General features: G+C 45.6%; 1 protein-coding gene and 1 long non-coding RNA gene across 2 annotated transcripts in view; one reads left to right on the top strand and one right to left on the bottom strand.

The window, feature by feature from the left end:
* The first annotated feature begins 279 nt into the window (after window positions 1-279).
* On the top strand, window positions 280-2,684 carry LOC134452475 (uncharacterized). Its single transcript, XR_010035465.1, has 2 exons — window positions 280-1,685; window positions 1,938-2,684. It is a non-coding gene; the product is annotated as an uncharacterized LOC134452475 (long non-coding RNA).
* A 744-nt stretch (window positions 2,685-3,428) lies between these two features.
* LOC134452474 (unconventional myosin-XVIIIa-like) overlaps window positions 3,429-26,328 on the bottom strand; it is a 177,800-nt gene continuing 154,900 nt past the window's right edge. Inside the window, exons 38-44 of the mRNA XM_063202880.1 lie at window positions 23,453-23,590; window positions 22,818-23,003; window positions 19,772-19,911; window positions 15,456-15,500; window positions 8,710-8,832; window positions 4,921-6,574; window positions 3,429-3,514 (exon numbers count right to left, since the gene is read on the bottom strand). Of these exons, the coding sequence (XP_063058950.1) occupies window positions 4,954-6,574; window positions 8,710-8,832; window positions 15,456-15,500; window positions 19,772-19,911; window positions 22,818-23,003; window positions 23,453-23,590 (2,253 nt within the window). The 3' untranslated portion in view covers window positions 3,429-3,514; window positions 4,921-4,953. The remainder of the gene's footprint in view (window positions 3,515-4,920; window positions 6,575-8,709; window positions 8,833-15,455; window positions 15,501-19,771; window positions 19,912-22,817; window positions 23,004-23,452; window positions 23,591-26,328) is intronic.

Genomic DNA, 26,328 nt, shown 5'->3' with positions numbered 1-26,328 from the left:
AAAATAATTAAATAGCTGGCCCCTACCCAATGCCCTAGCTCCATGACATAATAGAAGTGGAAAAGTAATAGGAAATCTAATTGTATCGTATTGTATCGCGGGGCAGTCTTAAGAATTGAAAATAATTGAATCGCTGCCTTAAGAAATCAATATGGAATCGTATCGCCATGGAGACTGTGATTTACACCACTATAAGTTACTATACAAGCACAAACATGCACATTCACACACACATGGAGCACACACGAGAAATCAACAAAGAACAAGAGCGGCTTCCAAATAGCAAATATATTTATTTCGTTTAGGACATCAAAAAGAAAAACTCCATGAACAAGAACCAAGATGGGCACAAAAAACAAAAGCGAAGCAACACGTTTAGAGCTTATTCAGATTTCCATATATTAATTTAAAAATTCATTTATTAATCGAAGGCATAGATCACAGAGCATATCATGTAGTCCCACAGTCACGCAGCTTCAAATATAAAAGTGTATGCTTTGAAATCACATATTTATGGGGGAGTTCATTCACTTCATTTTGATAATTTTATTCTTTGATTTATTTAAACACTGGCCACACTAATGTTGGCAAGTAATATTTATCAAAGCCCTTTGCACCACAGGAAGTGTGTGTGTGTGTGTGTGTGTGTGTGTGTGTGTGTGTGTGTGTGTGTGTGTGTGTGTGTGTGTGTGTGTGTGTGTGTGCGTGTGTTCTGATAGATTGGCCACTGAAGCCGTTTTTCCACAAATACGCCACACACACGACAAGCAAAAACATGAAGTTAAGATTTAGCGTATGTTGATATTGAGCCATCCATTTCCATAATAAAGGGCAGTACATTCAGTTGACATATTACGGAGACTTGATCAACCAACATGCTTGTGCTATGACCATGATGAGTGATGATGCCTTGTGCCTTTATACTAGGCCACTGCATGGCTGTAGCCAATGAGGCTCTCCGATACTGCATCCAACTATCCAGTTAAGGCCAATCATAGGGGAGCTATAATAAATGTGGTTCCACTGGGTAATAGGCGGAGCTTATTCCAGTTGGTATCTCCTGTGGGACCTGGGGTGCATCCCAATAAGTGACCTTGCCTCCTCCACTTGTGCTTGTCTCCTCGTCCCGCCTCCTGGCCCCTCCTCCGTGGAGAAAACGATAAAGTTTCCCAGCTGTCAGCCTCGCCACAACAACTTTTGAGGGACTGTTTTTCATTCACCATCCCAATTGCAAATGAGAAAAAGACTTTACAATTGAGCTTTTGCAAGATATTGAAATATAATGCTGTTGTCAGTGATGTCATCATGACGAGAAGCAAGTGGAGGAGGCAAGTGGAGGAGGCAAGGTCACATATTAAAACGCAATCCTGGTGATTCATGGTGACTGTGTGTTTACATGCCAAACCATTTCCTCCTTTCCTTTCCCGTCCCTTGTGGCCTTGTGACATCAATGATTGATCATCATAGTATTATTCAATAGATCCTGCAAAATTGCAATTCAATTATCTCCTTTGCCACATGCCATATTATGCCATCAGGATGATGACTGGGGAAAAAAAATGCTCAAAAAGTTGTTTTGCCTTGGAAGACAAAGAGCGGGCAAACTTTAGGCGGGGCGACATCCAAAGGAAAGAGACCAGAAGCAAGAGGAAAGGATGGGAGGATGGAGGTTGACTTGTACCGAGGTGAAAAGAGAAGTCCGCGACACTGCTTGTCTATTTATGATTTAAACGAGCAACGTTTCGACCTTCAGGTCTTCATCAGGCAAAGGCCACTTTGCCTGATGAAGACCTGAAGGTCGAAACGTTGCTCGTTTAAATCATAAATAGACAAGCAGTGTCGCGGACTTCTCTTTTCATTTGGATTTACTCTCATTGTCCTGCACCTGGCCCATCGGGTGGGATGTGCACACATCTACTCCTCTGACTTGTACCGAGGACCATATCTTGGCTGCCTGTCATCTTTACTACACTTGGCAGTTTTGATTGCAGCTTGGCACCGGCAAGACAGGTGACTGTGCAGGGGACTCTTAGGGCCTCCGCACATAGGCTCCGACAGCACTGCGGAGCACTTTTGCTTCCGACACAATTCCGACCACCGCAGACAATTTCACAGAGAAAATAGAACTTGCCTCTAATCCCTTGCCGACATCCGCGAATGTTTGCGAACATTGGCGCCGGTGTTGCGGGGTTGTATTGACAACAATGGAATCGAACTTTGTCGGAGCCGATGTGCGGAGGCCCTTACAAACGTGGTGTCTGCACAACTGTTCACAATGTACCTTAACAGCCTGGTCTCACAGAACTCCGTGAAATGAGCACAGATCTTTGTGGCAGTGCCATGGATTTCACCAAAGTTCTGTGTCGGGATTACGTACGTAAGTGTTTTCTGTGATGGACTCATTGAAGTGCTTTCTCTATGTTCCCACAGCACTATGTAGAGACTATCATTAGAAAACTGACAAACCGGTGGTGTAATAGCCTACCTTTTCCAGTTGGTTGATAACTTAGATTCTGTGTCTAAATTGCTATAGCAATTTAATTTGTGCCTAGACCAAAACCCTAACCCTAACTTGTCAGTAAAGAAATGCTTTTTAGAAATGCCTTTTCCACTTGGTTGATAGGTTACAAGCCGTGCCGAGAACAAAACAAAACAATCCCAAACCCTAACCTGTCAGTAAGATTTCTTTTTTTAAGGAAAAAAACTGTGATATTACTATCCTTATTATCCTGAGTGAACATAAGTTGGAACATAAGACTGTGAGAACATGCAACACATATGAGCTATGGAAATATAGAGAAATCACTCATGCATGGGGCCAACATCGAAATGCTCTTTCGTGATCCCATTACAGAATATTGTCAAAGTCTGTGAAACTGCCTCAGATTTTGTAATTTCACGGCATTCTGTGAGATCATGCTGACCTTCAAGAGACCAGTGAAGAGAGTCTGAAACCAGACATCAGACAGTGTTTGTGAGTATGATACTTAGGTTTCAAATACGATTATCAATGTAAAAAAACAAACGTCTTAAAGCTGTATGACTCTACATTCTTCTTTTTCTGCCAGCAGCAGCTCTCCACCAAATATGTCTGAACATCCACCCAATGTCTGCCACTCAAACACAAACTGTACACGCACACCCGCACACACGCACACACACACACCAAAATTGCGTAAGCAAACACACATTAACACAAACACACGCACAGACACACAAAACAAATGAGAAAAACCTAAAGTTGATGAGTTGGGTTCAGCTCAACGGCACCAAAAACCTTCAATCACCACCACAGATAGTCACTATGTGATAAGCTTTGTGTTGTTGTTGTTGTTGTTGTTGTTGTTGTTGTTGTTGTTTGTCCACCCCGTCACGTCATGCTGTGGTATCCGAGGGCTCGTGCGGCTCGCTGTCGTTAAGGAGTGTGTGGTGGGGGGGCGGGCTGCTGGTGGGAGACTCCTCCTCCTGGATGTCATCATCCGAACGGGAAAAATGTCTGCGGTACACCGGGGGGCTGGAGAGAGAGAGGGGTGGGGGGGGAGAGAAAGAGACAGAGAGAGAGAGAGAGAGAGCGTGAGAGAGAGAGAGGGGGGGGGGGACAAAGAGACAGAGAGACAGAGAGACACAGAAACCGACAGAAAGAGAGACAGAGAGACAGACAGAGAGACATATTCATGTTAGTTAGATCACTGGCACTTCAAGAAGGAAATTTACCGAATTACCCATGAAAGTTCTGAAAGTGGCAGTGATTAACCTCCTGTAATTGATATCCCCCTTTATACTAAAGTATGTCTGTGTTTGTGAATGATGTATATCTGTGAGCCAATGTGTATTTATTTATGAGGGGCAGCCTTGGCCTAGTGGTTAGAGAGTTGGTCTTTCAATCTAGGGGTTGCCGGTTCAAATCCCCCCTGACCTCTCCCTACATCTCCATCCATGGCTGAAGTGTCCTTGAGCAAGGCACCTGAGCCACATTGCTCCAGGGACTGTAACCAATACCCTGCAAAATAAAAGTTGTAAGTCGCTTTGAATAAAATGAAAGCGTCAGCTAAGTGCAATGTAATGTAATGTAAATGTAATGAATGAATGTGTGTGTGTATGGTGTGTATACTCTACTGGACAACTTTCTTTTTTCTTTTTTTTTTCTTCCTTGAAGCTACATTTTCTATTTGGAGGTTCATCACTTGCACTTTGTTAACACACCAAGGTCAAGGACTAAAGTTGCTCTCTGGAAGAACTCCCACCAAAAGAGGCTAGTCGACATTAGAAATCACAACCCATGCTTGTCAGTGAAAATGAAATGATCCTAAAGTGGTCACACATCTTGGTTTGCCTTCCAACAAAATGTGGAAGACGGTTAACACATCACACAAAGTGCATTATGGAATTCACTCGATTGTACAGTACCATTTGAGTCAGTAAACACACAAAACCCATGCGTATTATTGGACAGAGATACAGTATTGAAAAAAAGTAATCACCCTAAAGTTACAAAGTCCGGCGAAATCCGGAACTAAAAACTCGACCGTTATATAATGTATGCAGTAGGCTAAAAAAAAAACCTTTTCAGACATGCAGTTTTCCCATGAGGTGCGATATCTGTATCCACATCAATGTGGCCCAAAGTAGCTTTTGAGATGCACTACAGATGCTACACAGATGAGAGTCCTCGTCTCCAAGTCTGTTGTTGGGGTTAGTGTGTCACTCCATGCAGTCACAGCCTAGCCATGGGTCATGGCATCACGCTCTGCCAGAAACGTTCGAGGGCGAATAATCAAAGAAAAAACCTGAGGAGTGCCGTCCTTTGCTTCCTTCATTCATTTATGGTTTAAGTGGGATTCATGCGCATCTCCCCCACTTTTTGGGGTTAGTGTGTCACTCCATGCAGTCACAAGCCTAGCCATCGGGACACGGCATCACCTCTTCTCCAGTGTTCATCATCACCGTAGTGGCTTATTCGCTGTCAGGCTTATACAGGTACTTCATCACCGTACTGTCCATTTTCTTCTTATATTTCTTCATGTCTTTCTTACTCATGGGTCTCTCTGGATCCGGGCCGTCGGGTCCTTGCTCGCCCCCTTGCCGCGCCGGGCCCTTCTTCACACTGCTGGAGCTGCGGTACGACACCGTGGAACAGGAACTGGACGAGGAGGAGGAGGACTCGGACGATTCCGAGGACTCGGATTCCGACTCGCTTTTGTTGCCCTTGCCCTTCCTGGACGACTTCTTGCCTTTCTTCCCGGCCCGGGAGCCGCGGCGGTGGCGCTCGTCCTCAGAGGAGCTCTCCGACTCGTCGCGGCCTGCTTTCTTCTTTTTCTTGCTGTTGTTCTTCCCGCCTCCGGAGCGACTAGTGGTGCTGCGTGAGCTCATGCTGCTACCGGAGCGTCCGAAGTCGAGCGCCGAGCCCGAGGCAGAGCGACGGAGGCTGGACGCGCTGCGGCCGAGACCCTCGTCTGGATCGAGCCCGGTGCCGGCACCACCACCGCCGCCACGGCCGACCTTCCTCTCCATAAGGTCATCGCTAACGCCTCCTCCTCCAACGCCGCCACCAGTCTTCTCCTCCTCACTGTCTGATTCACACGTGCTGCGGCGCTTGAATTTGATTGGCTTGAAGCTCAGCACCTCGTTGATGGCCTTCTCCAGCTCGGGGTCCAGGTAGTTGCGATGTCCGACGGATTTGACGTCGCCGCCGCCGTCCCCACCGGTGTCGTCGGTGGAACGAGCCGGGTTCGAGAGGCTGCGACTGAAGGAACGTGCGGCTGAGGAGGAGGAGCCTGTCTCCCCAAATGCCATGCTCACGCTGTCAATGTCGTCGTCATCGTCGTCGTCGTCCAGGCGGAGGCCGAACTCGCTGAGGCGCGTGCTGCGGGCGAGGGAGACGCGGGAGTCGGCGACGCTGACGCTGCCGGGGCTTCGGGACCGGCCCGCTCCGCCGCCGCCCAGCCTGCGGCTCATCGTGGGGCTCACCGAGAAGTCACTCCGCCCGTCGTCCCGCCACGAGCTGCTCTTACGCACAGCGTAGCTGCTCACGCTCGACTTCAGATCGTCGTCGTCAGAATCGTCATTGTCCTTCATGCCCATCCCGCCACCACGCCGGGCGGTTGACATGCGGCTGGGCGCCATGGACGACACGCTGGACTCCTTGTCGAACTCGGGGCTGTTGCGCTGCGACGACGTCCAGCGCCGGTCCAGGCCTTTCCGCGCCCGGCTGGTCGCTTCGGAGTACGCCTGCGATATCACGGAGCCGCGGTCGTCGTCGTCCTGCTGCCCTTCTCCTCCTCCTCCTCCTCCGCCTCCCTTGGCCTTGGCCTTGCGCAGCGTGGAGCGGTCCAGCATCTCCGACTGGTCCTTGCTGAGCGTGCTGAAGAGGGAGCTCTCGTCGCCGTGGCCGCCGATGGAGTCCTTGATGTTGGAGCGCTTCCTGTAGCTCAGGGAGCTCATGACGGACACGGAGCGGCTGTCCTGCTGCTCTCTACCGCCGCCAGTGCCGCCCTCCTTCATCAGGCCGTCCTTACTGCCCTCCTTACCCTCCTTACCTTCCTTAGCATCCTTAGCATCGGCATTAGCCGCATATCTGACGTGGAGAGGCAGAGGCAGACGCAGAGGCAGACGCAGAGGTAGAGGTAAAGGCAGAGGCAGAGGTAGAGGTAGAGGCAGAGGCAGATGCAGAGGCAGATGCAGAGGTAGATACAGAGGCAGAGGCAGAGGTAGAGGTAGAGGCAGATGCAGAGGTAGAGGCAGAGACAGAGACAGAGACAGAGACAGAGACAGAGACAGAGGCAGAGGTAGAGACAGAGGTAGAGACAGAGGCAGAGGCAGAGGCAGAGGTAGAGGCAGAGACAGAGACAGAGGTAGAGACAGAGGTAGAGACAGAGGCAGAGGCAGAGGCAGAGGTAGAGGCAGAGACAGAGACAGAGACAGAGACAGAGGCAGAGGCAGAGGCAGAGGTAGAGACAGAGGCAGACGCAGAGGCAGACGCAGGGCAGGGAGACACAATGGGGTTCAGTGGACAAACCAGAGGAGAGAGGAAAGGATAGAAGAAGAGAAGAGAAAAACACAATGCAGATATAAAAGGTGAATGAAATTAAATACGTAGCCAATAAAACAAAGTATGATAATGGGTAGGCGCAGTGCTCCTTAGCATCTGCATTAGTCCCATATCCGATGCGCAGACGCAGACGCTGACGCTGACGCAGGGCAGTGTAGTGTAGCGGGGACACAATGGGATTCAGAGGTGGAAAAAGAGAAGAGAAGAGAGGAGAGGAAAGAAGAAGGGAAGAGAAAATAGAATGCAAATAGAAAAGGTCAAATGAAATATGTCAGTCACAATGGGGTACAGTGGAGAGAGAAGACAAGAGATGATGGAGAGAAGAGGAGAGAGGAAAGGATAGAGGGGAAGAGACACAATGGGGTTCAGTGGAGAGAGAAGACAAGAGAAGACAAGAGAGGAGAAGAAATGATAAAGAAGGGATGAATGATAGAAAAGAGACTGCATATAGAAAAGGTCAAATAAAATATGTAGTCAATAAGAGTAGAGGAAGGAATTTCAACACAGGTGAGGTAAAAACAGAGGAGTATAATGTACACCGGTAATAGGATTGCACTGGAAAGCAAACAAGAGATGGCTTATTTTCGAGGTGTAATGATCAATGTCAGGTCTACTAATATAAATCTGCAAAATGTCATAAGTCAAGAATTTCACTTAAAAAAAAAAATCATACACTGAAGTGATCAGCTCCAACATGTAGCAGATAATGTATTTGTAATTAGCATGTGCTCAGTGCTACTCAAGTTTATGTGTACGGTGAATACCAATGGAAAACACATAACAAAACAGCTCTCCAACATATCATGAGAGGAAATTATTGGAGAGTTGATTTGATAACACTACAGTCACATCTCTCATAGACAGATGGGGTCTGTAGCAGTCCACTGACTGGAGCACTGGCCTGGAGTCATGACCGCCAGCTTATAGAGTACAATGCATGAACACGACAGACCACTGTAGGTTTAACGTACAGTAGTGTTTCTTTTTTTCTTTTAACGTAGCTTTTCTCTTTTTTCCCTTTGTTTTCCTTAACGTAGTGTTTCTCAACGTAGTGTTTCTTTTTATAAAAAATACTATGGTGTGCTTATGATGAGGTCAAGGGACGTTGGGAGGCTTATGATGAGGTCAAGGCGGCATTTGTTCAAGACAGGTTGAGAACCACTGGTCTAATGTAACGTAACACCACGCCAATAGTGGAGAAGTCGTTTGATGCACCACTCATTTCACATATCCCAGCCTGGCTGACTACAGCATACTGTAGGCCTGGAATCACATGATATATGACAGCTTACATAGAGGCTGCATAGGTCAACCAGAGGCGGACTTTCCATTAGGCAAACCTAGGCAATTGCCTAGGGCCCCGACCAAATCCGTCTTCCATAGGGGCCCCAACTGTCATGGCAGTTGCGGTAAACACATACAAAAAAGGCTTGATCTTAATGTGTCGCTTCTGTAAAGTAATCAAATATCTATATGAGACGAAACACTTGAACAGCACCAAAACACAGACTTTTATGTCTATATAATGACTTTTGAGAGCCCCAGGTTTATATTTCGCCTAGGGCCTAAAAATGGCTAGATCCGGCCCTGAGGACAACCTTCTCTGGGCAGTGCAATGCATCGTGGGTAGTGAGGCGGAATTGGCAGGGGAGGGCACTGACCTGTTGCCTTTGAGTCCGGCCTCGTCCGCCAGGGTCTTGGAGGAGCCCTTGTTTTTGGACAGCCATGACTTCACACCATCCACACGGTCCTCCACTTCGGAGTCCATATCTGAGTCATCACCACTGCACAGGAAAAGAAGAGAGAGAGAGAGAGAGAGGGGGATAGATAGATAGATAGATAGATAGATAGATAGATAGATAGATAGATAGATAGATAGCGAGATAGATAGCGAGATAGATAGATAGATAGATAGATAGATAGATAGATAGATAGATAGATAGATAGATAGATAGATAGATAGATAGATAGATAGATAGATAGATAGATAGATAGATAGATAGATAGATAGATAGATAGAGAGAGACAGAATATACAGTAGATGGTGTCATTAACTAACACAGTATGAAAGGGTTTTAGGGGCATGGGGAACTTGGGAAATGGATGAGAAAATCATGAACAAGCAGATGGGTTAGACGTTAGACTCGGGATGAATATGATAAGAAAAAACAACAACAACTCTCTCCGATCCATGGAATTGTACCATGAAACATGCCATGTCATTTGTGGTTAATTACATGCGATTAATGTCACACGATTCAACAACGTCAATAAAAATTGTCAGTTATGTCACGTCATGCCATGTTAGTCACCATGGCAGCAATCCACCTAAGCCCGATACAAGACATCATCCTAATTGGCTATCCTGACATGAGTCACATTGAATGAAAAGCCAATAATACAATGAACATTATGACTTCAATAGGAGCTAATGAACAGGACAAACATAAATGTATAAATAAATAAAACTGGCTGTGTGTGTCTGTGTGTGTCTGTGTGTGTCTGTCTGTGTGTGTGTCATTGTCATGCCACACATCAAATGGACAGATGACATACCATAAGTGCAATGCAATCTCATAGTTAGCTTTCTTCAAGTAGTTGGAGAGCAAAACAGTTTGGCTATTCATACCACCCAGAAAAAAATATTCAACATTATTCATGCTTCAATCCTAATATGCTACGATCGACATCATGATTTCTCAAAACTCTGCTATCGATTTCGAAACCACCACTGAACCAAAAACTAGATGCAAAAGAGCTAGCATCCATCCATCCATCCACCAAACAAGTGCATGAGCTACCGAATCGGTTGAATAAAACATGGATGTGGATATTAAACAAACAAGCCCTCAAACCTTTCACTGTAATTAAATGCAATTAAGTTTCTCCTCTACTCAACTGACTCCATATTGTTATAGGGGAAGGCCATGTGAGCACAGGGTGTAAAGAACTCCTTCAATACTACACATTATAAAACAGGTTTATTTACGAACGTACATTGTTAGTTGGTGTCAAAGTAAACCGCATTAAAAGCACCGCAAATGAGCTAAATGCTGTTTGACTAAAACCTCTTGAAGCACTCCAAACAGCATTAGCTGGGTAGTGCTTGTGCTCACCCCCCTGGCCTCGCAGGCTTGCATTTATTAGATTACTTTAATAATTTAACTGATTAGCATACATTAAACCCCCCCCAAGGGAGCCGTGGCTGCCGGGTTTGTTGTCGAGTGCTATTATTTGCTTTGAAACGGTGTAAACAACTATTAGATAATGGCGCTGTCCACATGCATGCGGGCTGTGCGGGGGTAGCGACGGAGCGAAGGTGTCGTGTGGCTGTGAGCAGGGACGCCGACAGCGAGCAAAGGGGCAAGGACAAAGGGGTCAGTTGTCCCGGGCCAAGGGAATGTGGGAGAACTGGGTCCTCATTAGTTTTATTTATTTGTAGTTTATTTAGCAGGGACAATGCAGTGCACATTATTACAAACATGACAAGGCAAGGCCTTGACACAGCTTGCAGACGTGAATACATAAAAGGTTTGAAGCTAGATGGCTAATTTGCAACCTACATGTATTACCACCGTGGCAGGGTGCCCTTTCAAATGATTTTCTCCTGGGCCCAGCTCAGACGGTCAGCGGCCCTGGCTGTGTGTGTGCACATTATTATAACGCAGAGGGGATAAGAGCGTAGCGGCATGGTTGCCTGATGCTGCTTACAGGAATACAAATGGGGCCACTCGAAAGGGTAATTAACGAGTGCACCTGGGACAAGCCACTCAGGACCGCAGACCTGCTCCAGTCCCCACACTAACACCAGTCAGCACAGCACGCAGGCTAACATCTGAAGTGCCTTTTCAGAAAATAATCTTAATTCATTTTTATTTAATACAAAGCTATTAAAATTGCATATTTTTTATTTTATTTATGTAATATAACTATTTATATGTATTATCAAGTACATAAATGTAAACCAAACCAACAACAGGGTTCTCTAAAAATATAGAAGTGCAGGTCTTCAGAAATGGAGTTAGGGGGTTTTGCATCTGAACTCTTCACTGTAGCTCTTTTAGTCGCGTTACTAGCTTCTTTAACTTCTTTGCATTTGCACTTGTTGTTCTGTATATTTTCCTGTGCACATTGTATTTGCTAGTGATGCTGGCTATGATTATGTCCTCATTTGAATGAATGATCAGCTACTGTGTGGGTACATGAAAAACATAAATGGAGATATTTTTTTCTTTAAAAATCTTAGACACACAATGTAATTAATGCAAAAAGAAAATGACCAAAAGCTTACAGTTACAGTCAATGTATGAGCAATGATCATTATAAATAGTAATAACATTGAGGCAGAGGGCTGGGATGCTGTGGGAATTTGAATGGGACTTTGTTTTGTTATACTCTAGGTTTTTTTAAATTGTTGGGATGATGATTATTGTGATAAAAACTTTATTTATATTTTTATTTTTGTGTATGTGCCTTGGGGTTTGGGGTGGTTGTGGGTCGTTGTGTAAAAGAATAGAATATCAATAATGAAATACTTAAAAGATACTAAAAAGATCCTTATAAGTGGGGATAACCTGGGTTTTCAGACGGGAACAAATGCCTCCTTTTCCAAGCATCAGTACCTGGCAGCACACATTGCCCCATCCTTGCCTCATCTAAGGGGAGAATGCTAGGCCTTCCTTGACTGTCGGGGGTTGAGGTGCAGCGCGGCGGAGGTCTTAGGCAGCTCCATTCAGATGCGAGGGCTGTTGCGCCATCTCTATTCCCCTGAGGTAAATGAGGAGATTACCTTCCCGATCATTCCAATCAGTGGCCAGACTGACATTAATAAATGGCCGGATGGAACGGGCTGTGTGTTTATATGTGTGTGTGTGTGTGTGTGTGTGTGTGTGTGTGTATGTGTGTGTGTGTGTGTGTGTGTTTGTGGGCGGGTGCCTGTGTGTGGGTGCCTGTGTGTGTGTGTGTGTGTGTGTATGTGTGTGTGTGTGTGTGCGCGTGTGTGTGTGCGCGCGTGTGTGTGCGTGTGTGCGCGTCTGGGAAGGAGGGAATAACAAGATGGATGCATCACCACACCCCAACAGTCACTGTGGCGGTGACGTCTTATGAGAAAGTGGATCGAAAAAGCCAATAAATAAACATGGAGTCCTAGGCGTCCTCTTTCCCTTCCACTCTTCACCGTGTGCTTGAGGGAAGTATCCTGACAGAATGCAAACTCGCTTCTTGCCATGGCGTGGCAGACGCTGACACCTTCCTCCTGATTGGTGCTCTCTCTGGTGTCACGTAACGTAACTGTCGCATATTATGCAGGAGTGCCCATACATAGATGTAATGAAGTGCTTATTTAAACCAGAACGGTGGTGTGTTGACTGCATTAAAATGTAACAAATGGCTACCTAAACCAAAACTGAGTTGTTTAACCCAAAATGTTGGTGTGTTGACGGCATTAAATGTAACAAATGCTTATCTAAACCAAAACTGAGTTGTTTAAAATAAAACTGTGGTGTGTTGACTGCATTAAAATGTAACAAATGCTTATCTAAACCAAAACGGATTAGTTTAAAATAAAACTGTGGTGTGTTGATTGCATTAAATGTAACAAATGGCTATCTAAACCAAAACGGAGTTGTTTAGCCCAAAACGTTGGTGTGTTGACGGCATTAAATGTAACAAATGCTTATCTAAACCAAAACTGAGTTGTTAAAACCAAAACATTGGTGTGTCGATGGCATTAAATGTAACAAATGGCTATCTAAATCAAAACTGAGTTGTTTAAACCAAAACGTTGGTGTGTTGACGCCATTAAATGTAACAAATGCTTATCTAAACCAAAACTGAGTTGTTAAAACCAAAACGTTGGTGTGTTGACGCCATTAAATATAACACATGGCTATCTAAACCAAAACTGAGTTATTTAAATAGCTATTTAAAGAATTATTTAAACGGCATTGGATGTAACAAATGCTTTTATTAACCAAAACTGAGTTGCACTGAAAAGAATTCTGAAGACTGCTATGTGCACACTCCCATGTACCTACGTAATAAGCGCCATAAACTCCCATCATGAAAGGGAATTAGTTCAATCTACTGAGTATGAATTTATTTGTTTCTTTAAAACGTTTTTTTTTGTTGTTGCTATTTTTGCCTTTAGTTGATGGGACAATTGAAGGTGGTTATGGGGTGTAAGTGGGAGAGAGATGGGGTAGGAGACTCTGCTGGTAGTTGGTCCCGTTATTGAGGCAAAAGCATATAGGTACTTACCGTTTATCTCTATACTATTGGTAAAATGCAAAGGCCAACTTATCTGCATGTCGCATATCATAATTTGACAGTGTACTTCAATTTAAAAACACGCAGTCTACCGGCTACCCAGGCTGGATTCGAACCGGGGTCCCCATGGGCATGAATCCCATTCATGGTACCAAGCGCCACAGTATCCCCTGAATTTAGTGCTGTGACTCTTGTGAATTCGTCACCTCGTCTATGGGTCAGAGGCAGAGCACGATACTGCTGGACTGTAGAACCAGTCCGATATCCCAGCACAACCGATACTGTATGGGGTTTCGGGAGGGAGGTTTACTAACGTGACATCCACGACACACTTACACTCCGTTACGCCTCCGTTACACTAAAAACAAGTTAACTTGCCACTTGTAAATAACATCTTAACAGAGTTACAAAAGGAACTGTGAGAGTATTGAACTGAAATATCTGCTTCTGAAAAGCTATATCTGCATGTGTTTTTAATTTTCTCTCTTCTCTCTTGGTTTCTGAGTTTTTTGCATGTTTTTTAAAACTGTACAGCACATTGAATTACTCTGAGTATGCAATGCGCTTTAGAAATAAAATTGCCTTGCTACAGAAAATGTGTTGCATGTAAGGAGTTGTACGCCACTTCCAATAATGGCTGTTAGAACAGGAATTTAACCTTGCCATTATTGGCATTACTGTGACTGTGTGTGACAACAACTGTGGGGATGTAGATTGAAAACTCGGATCACGCACACACACACAAACACACACAGCACACAGCACACGCACGGACACACAACACACAAAACACACGCGCACACACACACTTCTGTAATAAAATGCTATTCAGATCATGTCACATCTCATTCTCGGCGACGGCTCTAGAAAGCCAACCCCCCTCCTTTCAGCACACAATAATAATAACCTAATAACAGGGTGCAGAGGGCCATGATAATGTGTTCTGACAATCAGATTGCATAGGGTCACGTTCCCTTGCTGTACACAATTACACTCCTCATTAAACCTCCGAGTCCTATCCTATCCGCCTCTCTCTGGACTAGCGCCGCACGGCAAACCACACACGACATCATCCGGACCGTTACTACATCCGACAACATATTTGTGTGGCGAAAATGCAGAGTGACAATAAAAGCATTCTGTTCTTGTACTACCGTATAATGTTGTTAGGTTGTGGCAAACCACACACAACATCATCCGTTACAAAATACGACAACAACCACAAACACAATATCATCCACACATGACATCATCCGTTAAAACATCCGACACAACAAGTTTGTGTGGATAAAATGTAGAGTGACAGTAAAAGCATTCTTTTCTTGGACTATAATGTTGTTAGGTTGTCAGAGTGCTTTTGAGCGTACCACTGAAGAATTGGCTGTGATTGATGGGAGTAAAAATGAAAATACAAATACAAACAGACAGAGAGACAGACATGCATCGCGCTTAATAATATACAGTGGGCCTACTACAAACAGTTACATACACACACATTAATGAGAGAGGGGGTTGATTGAGTAATGATGATCTGTGAGTGTGAATTCACAGATGCAAAAGCCTCCAGGCCTTCTTACTGAGCCACTCTATTGTATGCAAATGGAGTTAGCTTCCAATGGAGTTAGTAGCAGACCCGCCTTGCCAGGAGTGATGCAATATTGAAGTCTCAGACAGACATTCATTCCTCCTCCTTCTTCTTCTTCTTTCAAAGGATTCGGAATGCTTTCTGCATTTTAATGACGTGCGGAGCTGATTAAATATCTCCCCCAATATCCTTTTTATGTTACGTGAGAAGCTCAAACAAAAGATATTGGATTTTCTCTCAAGTTTATCTGGCTTCTCGACCGGCACATTTTCAGGTTAAACAATTTAGTCAATAGAGCATCAGTCTCCTGTGAAGTGGAAACGAAAACCTCAAAGAACACAATAAAAATGGAAAAAAAACAGGATAATAATGAAAATGAAAAACACACCAGGGGTGCATTTCTGGAAAGCTTAGTTGTTAGCAGTTAGCAACTTCGGTAGTTGCCAATGGGAAATTGCATTGCAACCAACAAAGTAGCTAACACAGTTAGCAACTACGCTTTCCAGAAATGCACCCCAGAACAGCACAGCAACATTTCCATGCCGGGGGGCTCACGTTTTGTTCTTTCGTTTCTGATACTTTGTCACCATGTCCTGCAAACTACCAGCCAGAAGAAAAGGAAGGAGGGAAGAAGAAGAGAAGAGAAGAGGAGAAACACAAGAAGAGAAAGTAAAGGAGTGTAGCCTCTTACTGCAGCAGGGGTCGCCGGCGACCCTATTCACTTGCTGAAAATGCTTAACTACTAACAACATTGCTATGACATTACAGAGAGCCATAGCGCTGCGCTGCAGGGTTAAAAAATGGAAAAGGAGATACAAATGGAAACATTGGTCACAGAGGGGGTATCGGGTGAAGGAGTGACCCCCTGCGTAGGAGTCAGGAGGAAAATAGTGGAGCGTGCGTCCACTCTCTGAAGGCCACGGCAGAGAGAACATGCATGTCAGTATAAAGCAAGGATTCCTCCTCCTGTACTGTAATGGCCAGAGAGGTGACCACGTCTGACTGACCTCCTCTCTGGATGAGGAAGAGGAGGAAGAGGAGGAGGAGGAGGAGAAGGAGGAGAAGGGGGAGGAAGAGGAGAAGGGGGAGGAGGAGAAGGAATAGGAGGAGAAGGAATAGGAGGAGAAGGAGGAGGAGAAGGGGGAGGAAGAAGATAAGGGGGAGGAAGAAGAGGAAGATGGGGAAGAGGAAGAGGAGGAGGAGGGTGTTGGAGGAGGAGGAGGAGAAAGGGGAGGAGGAGGAGGAGGAGGAGGAGGAAGAGGAGGAGGAGGGGGAGGAAGAGGAGGAGGAGGGGGAGGAAGAGGAGGAGGGGGGAGGAAGAGGAGGAGGACGCAAGGCTTCTTCCTCCTGTAATGTAATGGTCAGAGGTGAAGCAGGGGGGGGCGGACTCAGGCCCAGTCTACACAACACCTCTTACTCTCCGGATGAGGAAGAGGAGGAGGAGGAAGAGGAGGAGGAGGAGGAGGAGGAGGAAGGGGAGATAGAGAAAGAGGACGAGCAGAGTGCAGGTGAGGAGATTGGAGTGATGAAACAGATGGGGGAAGAAGAGAAGCAAGAGGAGGGAGAGGAAGACAAGAAAAGAGGGGAGGGAGAAAGAAGGGATAAAATGAGAAGAGAGGGGGACGAGGGAGAGAGGAGGAGAAAAAAAGAAAAGCAAGGGATGAATGAAGAGGAGGAGGAGGGAAAAGATGAGGTCCAAGGTGGAGAGGGGGAGGAGGAGAAGGAGGAGGAGGAGAAAGAGGAAGAAGAGGAAAAGCAAGACGAGGAGGAAGGAGAGATGAAAAAGGAGGAGAAGAAGGAGGCGGAATAGGAGGAAGAGGAGGGGAGTTGAGGTGAAGGACGACCAAAGAGATTAGAGTGATGGAAGAGAAGGAGGGAGCGGAGGGAAGGGGAAGAAGAGAAGCAAGAAGTGGGAGGGGAGGATGAGAAAAGAGGGGAGAAAAGAGGGACATGGGGAGAGGAGGATGAGAAAAGAGGGGAGGAAGACGGACATGCAGGAGAGACGGAGGAAGAGGAGAAGCAAGGGATGAATGAGGAGCCGGAGCAAAAGATGACTGTCAAGGTGGAGAGAGAGGACGAGGAGGGAGGAGGAGAAGAAGAAGAGGAGAAGGAAGGGGAGGAGGAGGATGAAGGGGAGGAGGAGGAAGAGGAATATATCTTTTGTTTACTTGTGAGCCAGTCAGAGGTGGTCTACCAGAGACACAGCAGCCCACTCACCATGCAGCCCAGTGGGAGCACAGACGAGAGAGAGAGAGAGAGAGAGAGAGAGAGAGAGAGAGAGAGAGAGAGAGAGAGAGAGAGAGAGAGAGAGAGAGAGAGAGAGAGAGAGAGAGAGAGAGAGAGAGAGAGACAAAGAGGGAGAAAGAGAGAGAGAGCGAGGGAGAAAGAGAGAGAGAGAGAGAGAGAGAGAGAGAGAGAGAGAAGGGGAGAGGAGAGAGGGAGAGGGAGAGAGAGATAGAGATAGAGAGAGGAGGGGAGAGGGGGAGAGAGGGAGAGACAGAGAGAAAGAGAGAGAGAGAGAGAGAGAGAGAGAGTGTGTGTGTAGTGGGCTCGGGGGACATGATTAAACTAGGATAGCATCACAAAACAGAGGAGCTGCAGAGAGGATGAACAAGTGTGTGAACAACAGGGGAGAGAAAGAGAACAGACAGAATGATACACACAGAGAGGAGAAAGAGAGAAAACTGGAAAGACAAATGAACACAGAAAGAGAGAGGGGGAAGAGAGAGAAGGGGGGGGGAGACGAAAAAAAAACAGGGAGCTGGAAAGACAAATTAACAGAGAGAGAGAGAGAGAGAGAGAGAGAGAGAGAGAGAGAGAGAGAGAGAGAGAGAGGAGAGAGAGAGAGAGAGAGAGAGAGAGAGAGAGAGAGAGAGAGAGAGAGAGAGAGAGAGAAGACAGTTGAAGACACTGCAAAGTAATGAGAAGGTAAAGCAGAGACTAACAAACAGCACAAACAAAAGGAGGAAACAGACGGTGAGACACAGAAGAAGAAGACGGAGAAAAAAGAAACACAATTGAAAAAAACAAAACAAAAACAAAAACAAAAAAAACAAATAGCAAATCCAGCATGTAGCTTGGGAACTCGTAATGAGGGGAAACAATCCAGTCTCCCTTCACAGAGGATCAAAACAACCTGCAGAGTCAAAGTTGTGAGAACACCTGCACACCTGCACCTGCGCGGTGGCAAAGTCAGAACTAGTTTCATGTCAGAGGTACTGAGTTGGATATTTTCATACTATTGATGTAATTCGACTGTCATTCAGGTCATGATCCCCAAATTACACAAATTGTAAGCAATGGGATACGTTTGCCCGTGCTGAGGTTCTTACGGGCTGTACTTTGATGTATTCATTTGTGGGCAGGTCATCTGAGTCACAAAATGACTTGTTGTACTTGTTAACCCTGGACTTAAAGGATAACTTCAGCCAATTTCAATATGCTGTTGTATTGCTCACGCTACCCTTTACTTGTCAGTACCCGGTGATGCTGCATTTTTTTTGACTCTGCCCTTTCCGAGATCAGAGCTATTTTAATGGGGGCAGATTTTGTTTACATTTAAAACTTTCCTATCATAGGCCTACTCCAAATATTATCCAAAAAGGCATCGCTGTTTGCTCGTTGCCTGCTGATGTTGCATAACCTTTTGGATGTTATTCTGAATAAATCAAGATGTTTTTTCTTAAATGTAAACAAACACCTGCCCCCATTACAATGACCAGGATCTTGGAAAAGGCTGGAGAAAAACATTCTCAGGTACTGACAAGTCCAGGGTAGTGTGAGCATTACAACTGCATGTCGAAATTGGCAGAAGTTACCCTTTAAAGTAGCTCTGTGAGATTGCTTTCCAGTGTGTGGAACCACTGGCAAACATGTGAACACTGCATGTTGGACACTGAATAGTGATGAGGGTAAAGCACTGCTTGTTTCACTTTTCTCTTTTTATTTGCTTTACTTGCTTTGTCCTCTCTTTGGTCTGTCTGTATGAATGTCTTTGAATCAATGAATTACAAACATCTTCTATAACTGTGGCACAACAGTATTCTCAGAGAAGTCCTAAAGCTTAGACCTTACCTCCTTTTATGAAGCGGCGTTACATTACACACATTTATACAGAGAGGCTTACATTTATAACACAGGGTATTGGTTACAGTCCCTGGAGCAATATGGGGCTAGGTGCCTTGCTCAAGGGCATTTCAGCCATGCATAGAGGTGTAAGGGAGAGTGTAGGGTGGGATTTGAACATGCAACCTTCTGACCGTGGCATTAGTCCTGGCTGGCTTTACCAGGGGGTGTTCACTCATGGAAATAGCTACTAGCCACAACTGGCTAACCCTAACCACGGGACAGTGCAAAATGAATGGGTGTCAATGGAGTTTTCTACCATTATAATTTTTGTGATTTTTTATAATTTTTTGTCCTGAAATATTAATATTAAGTTCGAAGCTAGAAATAATAAGACCCCATTTGAGTAGCGTTTCGATTATTTTGCGCCACTAGATTATTATATACTGGGTCACAAAGCTCAATTTTTATGGGGCCAAACCCATAAACATTAGCGCGATGCTAGCGAGTACAGGGTGAAATCTTCTAACCTGCTGTAAAACTACACACCTGAACGATTTGTCAATACAGTCTATTGTTAAACAACAGTCATAGTGCTTACCAGGAATGTTTTGTTGATGATATTTGTGACTGGAAATCGCAGTAGCAATATATTTAGCATGGGTTCCCCTTTCCATTCCATACATTTTCCCACATGAAGGACTGGCCTACGCTCGTTACTGCAGTATGCATGCAAAGCTAACTGGCTACAATGGGAACCAATGAGACTGAGCCTTCTCCCTGTGGTCTAATTTCTCTGGCTTTACCTGCTGATGAGGTCTTCGTTATCATCGCTCTCCATGTCGTCCTCGATGGCCGCCTGCAGGTCTCCGATTCGCTTGAAGGCCAGCTTGAGGTCCGCCTGCAGGCTCTGATTGGCCGCCTCCAGACTCTCAATGTCCATTTCCTGGAAATATAACATTACATTACATTACATTACAATACATTACATTACATTACATTACAATACATTACAACACATTACATTACATTACATTACATTACAACACATTACATTACATTACTATTTTACATTACATTACATTACATTACTCTTAGCTGATGCTTTTTAAGCAACATACTGTTATTTTAGGTTCAGGGTATTGGTTACAGTCCCTGGAGCAGTGTGGGGTTAAGTGCCTTGCTCAAGGGCACCTCAGCCATGGAGTGAGAGAGGGATTCAAACCTGCAACCATCTTATCTAAAGCCCATCTCCTCAACCACTAGGCCACGGCTGCCCCCAAACAGATCAAGTGCAGACAGGGCTCTTGGTAAAAGATTACTTTAAATACAGATCCTAATAAAAATCTATAATGTGCAGTTTCATTTTAATGTCAGACAAGTTCCTTAATGAAAGCATGCAAAGACAAGGTCAGATAAGGTAGAGAGAAGGAGCCCACATGACGTTTAGAAAAGCCACGCCCTCCAAGTTCGGCGTTGCGTCTAGTCAGGCCATGAGTAATGTAAATATCTTTTCTGAACTCCCGAAAAATCGGGAAATCCACCCAGCAGCCACAAACCTCTCGTAGACTAGGAGAACGAATAAATGTGAGTTTAATGGGAAGTCGGTAACACTTAATTTTAGGGACACATCTATTAGCACTAATACATACAATGTTAAGGCCTGCATAAGTAACTTGTAAGGCATGCACTAAGCAAACGCTAACGCCTACTAGGTCCTTACCAAGGTAAAATTGGTAATAAATCCCTTATTGTGCATGAACAAGACATTTGCGAATACATGCCCAACAAATGTTTGATTTTGCTTTGTACATGCCTTACAAGTTACTTATACAGGGACATTGTATGTATTAGTGCTAATAGATGTATCCCTAAAATAAAGTGTTACCGTATTAGTGCTAATAGATGTATCCCTAAAATAAAGTGTTACCGTATTAGTGCTAATAGATGTATCCCTAAAATAAAGTGTTACCGGAAAGTCACATCCATTTAGGAGACTGGACTTGACTTTGTTGCCCTGGAGACACAAGGTATAGGATTTCTCTTGGTTTCCATATTGAAACTAATTGATATGGCCCTGGTAAACGACCTACAGCACAGATTTCCAACCAAGTACACACATCTGTTACTGCTACCAGGCTTGCTGTTGTTGTACAGTAGTAGCATATAAATATGACACATGGAGTGGCACTACACTCAAGCAGAGACCACGAAAATCAAGGATTTACAATACATAGCACCACTCACACTCAAAAACATACAATAAATGCAGCATGCCACACAGAGGGTGGAACACAGTGTGCAGTGGAAGTTTCCTTCCTGGCAAAGTTTTGTTTTATTCCTGCTTGTTTGGAGAGTTTAAAGTGTCTGTCTGCAGTCTCACTCAAGGACACCTGAACACTGAACACTGCCAGCCAACAGAGACACAGCTTATGGTAGGGAGCCCCAGCTGTGCTGTTACCGGATGGAATGAACAGAGTTACTGTACAATGCTGTGCTGGAAAGCTAAGTCTTTCTAATAGGAAATATTTTCGAACCGTTAACAGCTGTTCAGGTACAGGAAGCCCATGTCTTGCCTTTTATTTTTGTAAGATCAGATAAAGGCATGACCTGATTTACACCATCTGACTGCGTTTTGACAAACTACACAGGCAAGGGCAATGCGGCCTCCTCAGGCAACCATCTGACTGTGAAAATCAGCTTGTGTGTCTTGCTACTCACCTCTCCCCCTCTTTCTTGGAAGGCTTGACCTTGCAAACTACCTAAAATAGCTCAACTACTACAGTCCCAAAAGCCCTATTAGCGAAGAGGTTGGAATTTTAATCTAGAGGAATCAAAATACGCCCACTCAATGCAAAAACGTGTGCTCAAGTTGGGTCTCCTAAGGGGGCGTGGTCCCCTCCTTCTTCTTCTCTTTTTGAGGCGTTTGCGCAAGACGTACGCTACCGCCATCTACAGCGCTAAGGGGACTCCATTTATTCTCAACCTCAGGACTCCGAAGGTCTCCTAACTGAAGGTCTCCTAAAGGGGCGTTCACCAGACATAAAGTGGATACTGGAAAAGAACCAAAAGGACATATCTCTGTCTAGAATATCTCTGCTATTAGCACTGGGGTTTTATGGTGTGTTGGGGTATTTCAATGGACAACCCAAAATTGGCACCAGTGTGTGCTTCTTGTGCTTCTAAGAGCATCAGTGTACACAGTCGTTTGGATCTTCTCCTCTTTGCTCTTTGAGTGCGTACCAGTTCCTGTAATGTAATAATGGTTCCTTGAGTCACCAGTTGATGGCCTCCCCTTAGTGTAAAGTAATGTAAGAGTAGTGTAATGTGCGTACCAGCTCATGCTTCTTGCGGCTGGCCTCCCCTTAGTGTAAAGTAATAATGTAAGAGTAGTGAGTAGTGTAATTATCCTTCTTAGAGTAGTGAGTAGTGCGTACCAGCTCGTGCTTCTTGCGGCTAGATAAGAGCATCACGTCAGTGTAATGCAATGTAATGTGCGTACCAGTTCGTGCTTCTTGCGGCTGGCCTCTCCTAAGTGTAATGTAATGTGTGTAAGTGTAGTGTAATGTGCGTACCAGTTCGTGCTTCTTGCGGCTGGCCTCCCCTAAGTGTAAAGTAATAATGTAAGAGTAGTGAGTAGTGCGTACCAGTTCGTGCTTCTTGCGGCTGCCTCCCCTTAGTGTAAAGTAATGTAAGAGTAGTGTAATGTGCGTACCAGCTCGTGCTTCTTGCGGCTGCCTCTCCTTAGTGTAATGTAATGTAAGTGTAGTGTTATGTGCGTACCAGTTCGTGCTTCTTGCGGCTGGCCTCCCCTTAGTGTAATGTAATGTAAGAGTAGTGAGTAGTGCGTACCAGTTCGTGCTTCTTGCGGCTGGCCTCCCCTTCCTTCTTGGAGAGTTCGGCCATCTCCTCCTTCAGGTCCCGGACCTGCCGCTGCTGCCGCTTGTTCTGCTCCTTCTCCCGGTTCTCCCCGGCGATGCGCTGGTCGCGCTCCTCTCCCATCTTCTCCAGGTTCTCCTTCAGACGCGACACCAGGCCCTGGAGGACACACACGCACACACACACACGCGCGCACGCACACGCACACGCACGCACACGCGCACGCACGCACACACACGCACGCACGCACGCACACAAACACACATGAATGCACATGAGCACAGACAGACGATCAGACAGACAGACAGACACATACAATACACAGAAGTTCAAACTCAAGAACACACACACACACACACACACACACACACACACACACACACACACACACACACACACACACACACACACACACACACACACAGCTCCGATCAATAGGTTCCCCTCAGGCACACGCACATACACACACTCCCCCTCCCCTCTCCGTCTCCCCCCCCTCTCCCCCTTCCCCCCCCTCTCCCTCCCCCTCCCTCTCTCACTCCCTCTCCCATCTCCCCCTTCCCCCCCCTCTCCCTCTCTCGCCCCTCAGGCAGGGCTGCTGAGCTGACCTCCAGGCGTTTGATCTGCGTGCGCTCGTACTCCAGCTTGGTGTCCAGCTCGCGGATCTTGGCCTCCTGCCGGCTCACCAGGGACTTCTCCACCATGGACTGCTCCTGGAACTCCAGCTGGCTCTGAAGGGACTGCACCTGGAGGAGGAGGAAGAGGAGGAGGAGGAGGAGGAGGAAGAGGAGGAGGAAGAGGAAGAGGAGGAAGAGGAAGAGGAGGAGGAGTAGGAGGAGGAGGAGGATATGGTAGAGGAGGAGGAGGAAGAGGAGGAGGGAGGAGGAGGAGTTGGTGGAGAAGGAGGAGAGGGAGGAGGAAGAGGAGGGAGGAGGAGGAGGAGGAGGAGGAGGAGGAGGTGCTGGAGGAGAAAGAGGAAGAGTAGGAGGTGGAGGAGGAGGAGGAGGAGGAGGGAATAGGAGGAGGGAGGAGGAGGAGTTGGTGGAGAAGGAGGAGAGGGAGGAGGAAGAGGAGGGAGGAGGAGGAGGAGAGGGAGTGCGGTGGTGGAGGAGGAAGAGGAGGGAGAAGGAGGAGGAGGAGAGGGAGTGAGGAGGAGGAGGAGGAAGAGGAGGGAGAGGAGGAGGAGGAGGAGGAGGAGGAGGAGGAGGAGAAGGAGGAGGTGGAGGAGGAAGAGGAGGAGGGAATAGGAGGTAGAGGAGGAAGAGGAGGAGGAAGAGGATATGGTGGAGGAGGAGGATATGGTGGAGGAGGAAGAGGAGGAGGAGGAGGAGAGGGAGTGAGGAGGAGGAGGAGGGAATAGGAGGTAGAGGAGGTAAACGATGGTTGAGAAAGGGTGTTTAGAGATGAACAGGAGGTAGAGAAGTGAAGGAGAGGTTAGGGAGGTGTGCATGGAGGAGAGGGCAGAAGAGGAGGAGGAGGAGGAGGGGTGGAGGTGGGTACAGGGAGGGCATGGAGGAGAGGGTATGAGAAGAGTATTGAGAACAGAGAAAGGCCTGTGGGCATTTGTGTACAGCAGTGTGTGTGTGTGTGTGTGTGTGTGTGTGTATGTGTGTGCATGTGTACCGACCCAGTATGTCTATGTACAATATCATGTGGCAGTATAATGTGCCTATAATATGACAGTGAGTACACTGACAGATATAGAGAGTAATTGTGACGGTACGATATCTACATACAGTCTAGGCCAAAAGTTTGGACACACCTTCTCATTTAATGCTCTCTCTTTATTTCTGTGGCTATTTACAGTAATTGTACACTGTATGCGAGTGGTTGGATAAATAAATGACATGTGTTTACCATTTAGTTCTTGTTTCTCTACTCTTTTTTTACCTCTGGAGCAGCAGGACTAGGGATGGGATATCGGTACCGGTGTATCGGTATCGGGTTCAGATATCAACATAATTCAGAGATCGGATCGGATCGGAATTTTCCTGATACTGACATTGAGCCAGGTGTAATGTTAATTTGAAATCATAACACTTGCATATTAGTTGTCCGGATGGGATTGTTACTTTTTTAATTGTCATTTTTTGCTTATCAATTTGGTTTCCTGTCCTTCTGACTTCCTTTTCTGACCAAATAGTCTGCTTGGGCCTACTGTACCTCAAGTTGAAAACCATGCATATGTGACTTTGGTATTGGATCGGAGTAGTATCGGTATCGGCATATATCCAAATTTAGATAGAGGGATCGGATCGGAAGTGAAAAAATGTCGGTAACACTACTTAAAGCCAACATTATAAGCGCATTTATAACAAATTATAACGCACATTATAATTACTTACAACGTATTATGACTACACTCATAATGCTTCATGATGCTTCATATTAACAGTTATGAATAACTATGAATCTATCTTAAAATGCTTTATAAATCCAAGGGTGTCATGAGTGCTCATGACTGGCTATAAACTACAGGCTGCCTGATGGGGCTTATAGCACATTATGAGTACCTATACCCCTCTATGCACCGACATGGATGATAAACTGTCATAAGGGCTCATACGATGCTATAATGTTTCATGTGAGATCATAAGTCGTCAATGTGTGCTCTAAGTAAAGTGAAGTTCCTATGGATGCATCTATAATGCACTGTATAATGCACATCTATAATGCGTCATAATGTACTGTAAGCCCCATGAGGCAGCCTGTAGTTTATATCCAGTCATGAGCACTCATAATACCCTTGAATTTATAAAGCATTATAAGCTAAATTCATGGTTATTCATTACTGTTAACATAAAGCATCATGACACGTCATCGGTGTAGTCGTAATACGTTGTAAGTAATTATAAGGCGCATTATAATTTGATATAAATGCACTCATAATGCGCTATAGATATGGGCTTCATAGAAAGTGTTACCAAAATGTCTATCTGTGCATCCCTAAGCAGGACCATGAAGTTAGAGCCCTGCTCCCACTGCAGTTGGTGGTGGACTAATTTATTCCCCTCCTCTCACCATCCATCCCTCCATCCCTCCTGTCTCTCTCTCCCTTACTCAATTCCTCATCACTCGCTCACACACATCTTTTCTACTACCTCACTAATTTGTTTTCATTTTTTCTTCTTCCACTGCCCCCTCTCTGTCCCTCCTTCTTACCTCTGGAATTCTTTCCCTTCTTCTTTTAACATTCTGCCATCTTTCCATCTTTCTATTGGTCTCTTATTTCTCTTCTTCCCATCTCCTCTTTGTGACTATTTTCTTTTCATCCACCTCACATTCTCTCTGCCTCTTTCCCTCCCCATTCATCTCTCTCTCTCTCATCTCGTTTCTCTTCTCCACCTTCTTCTCCTGTCTGACTCTCTTTTCATCCTCCTTTCCTCTCCTCCTCCACCCTCATCCTTGTCTTCTCCGGTCTCCTCTCCCCTCATCCACCCCTGTATGCCTAGCTGATGAATACTGATGGTCCTTGGAGTCCTTC

Source organism: Engraulis encrasicolus, chromosome 7, assembly GCF_034702125.1.
Source record: "Engraulis encrasicolus isolate BLACKSEA-1 chromosome 7, IST_EnEncr_1.0, whole genome shotgun sequence".
Taxonomy (NCBI): Eukaryota; Metazoa; Chordata; class Actinopteri; order Clupeiformes; family Engraulidae; genus Engraulis; species Engraulis encrasicolus.
This window is presented reverse-complemented; position numbering and strand designations above follow the sequence as displayed.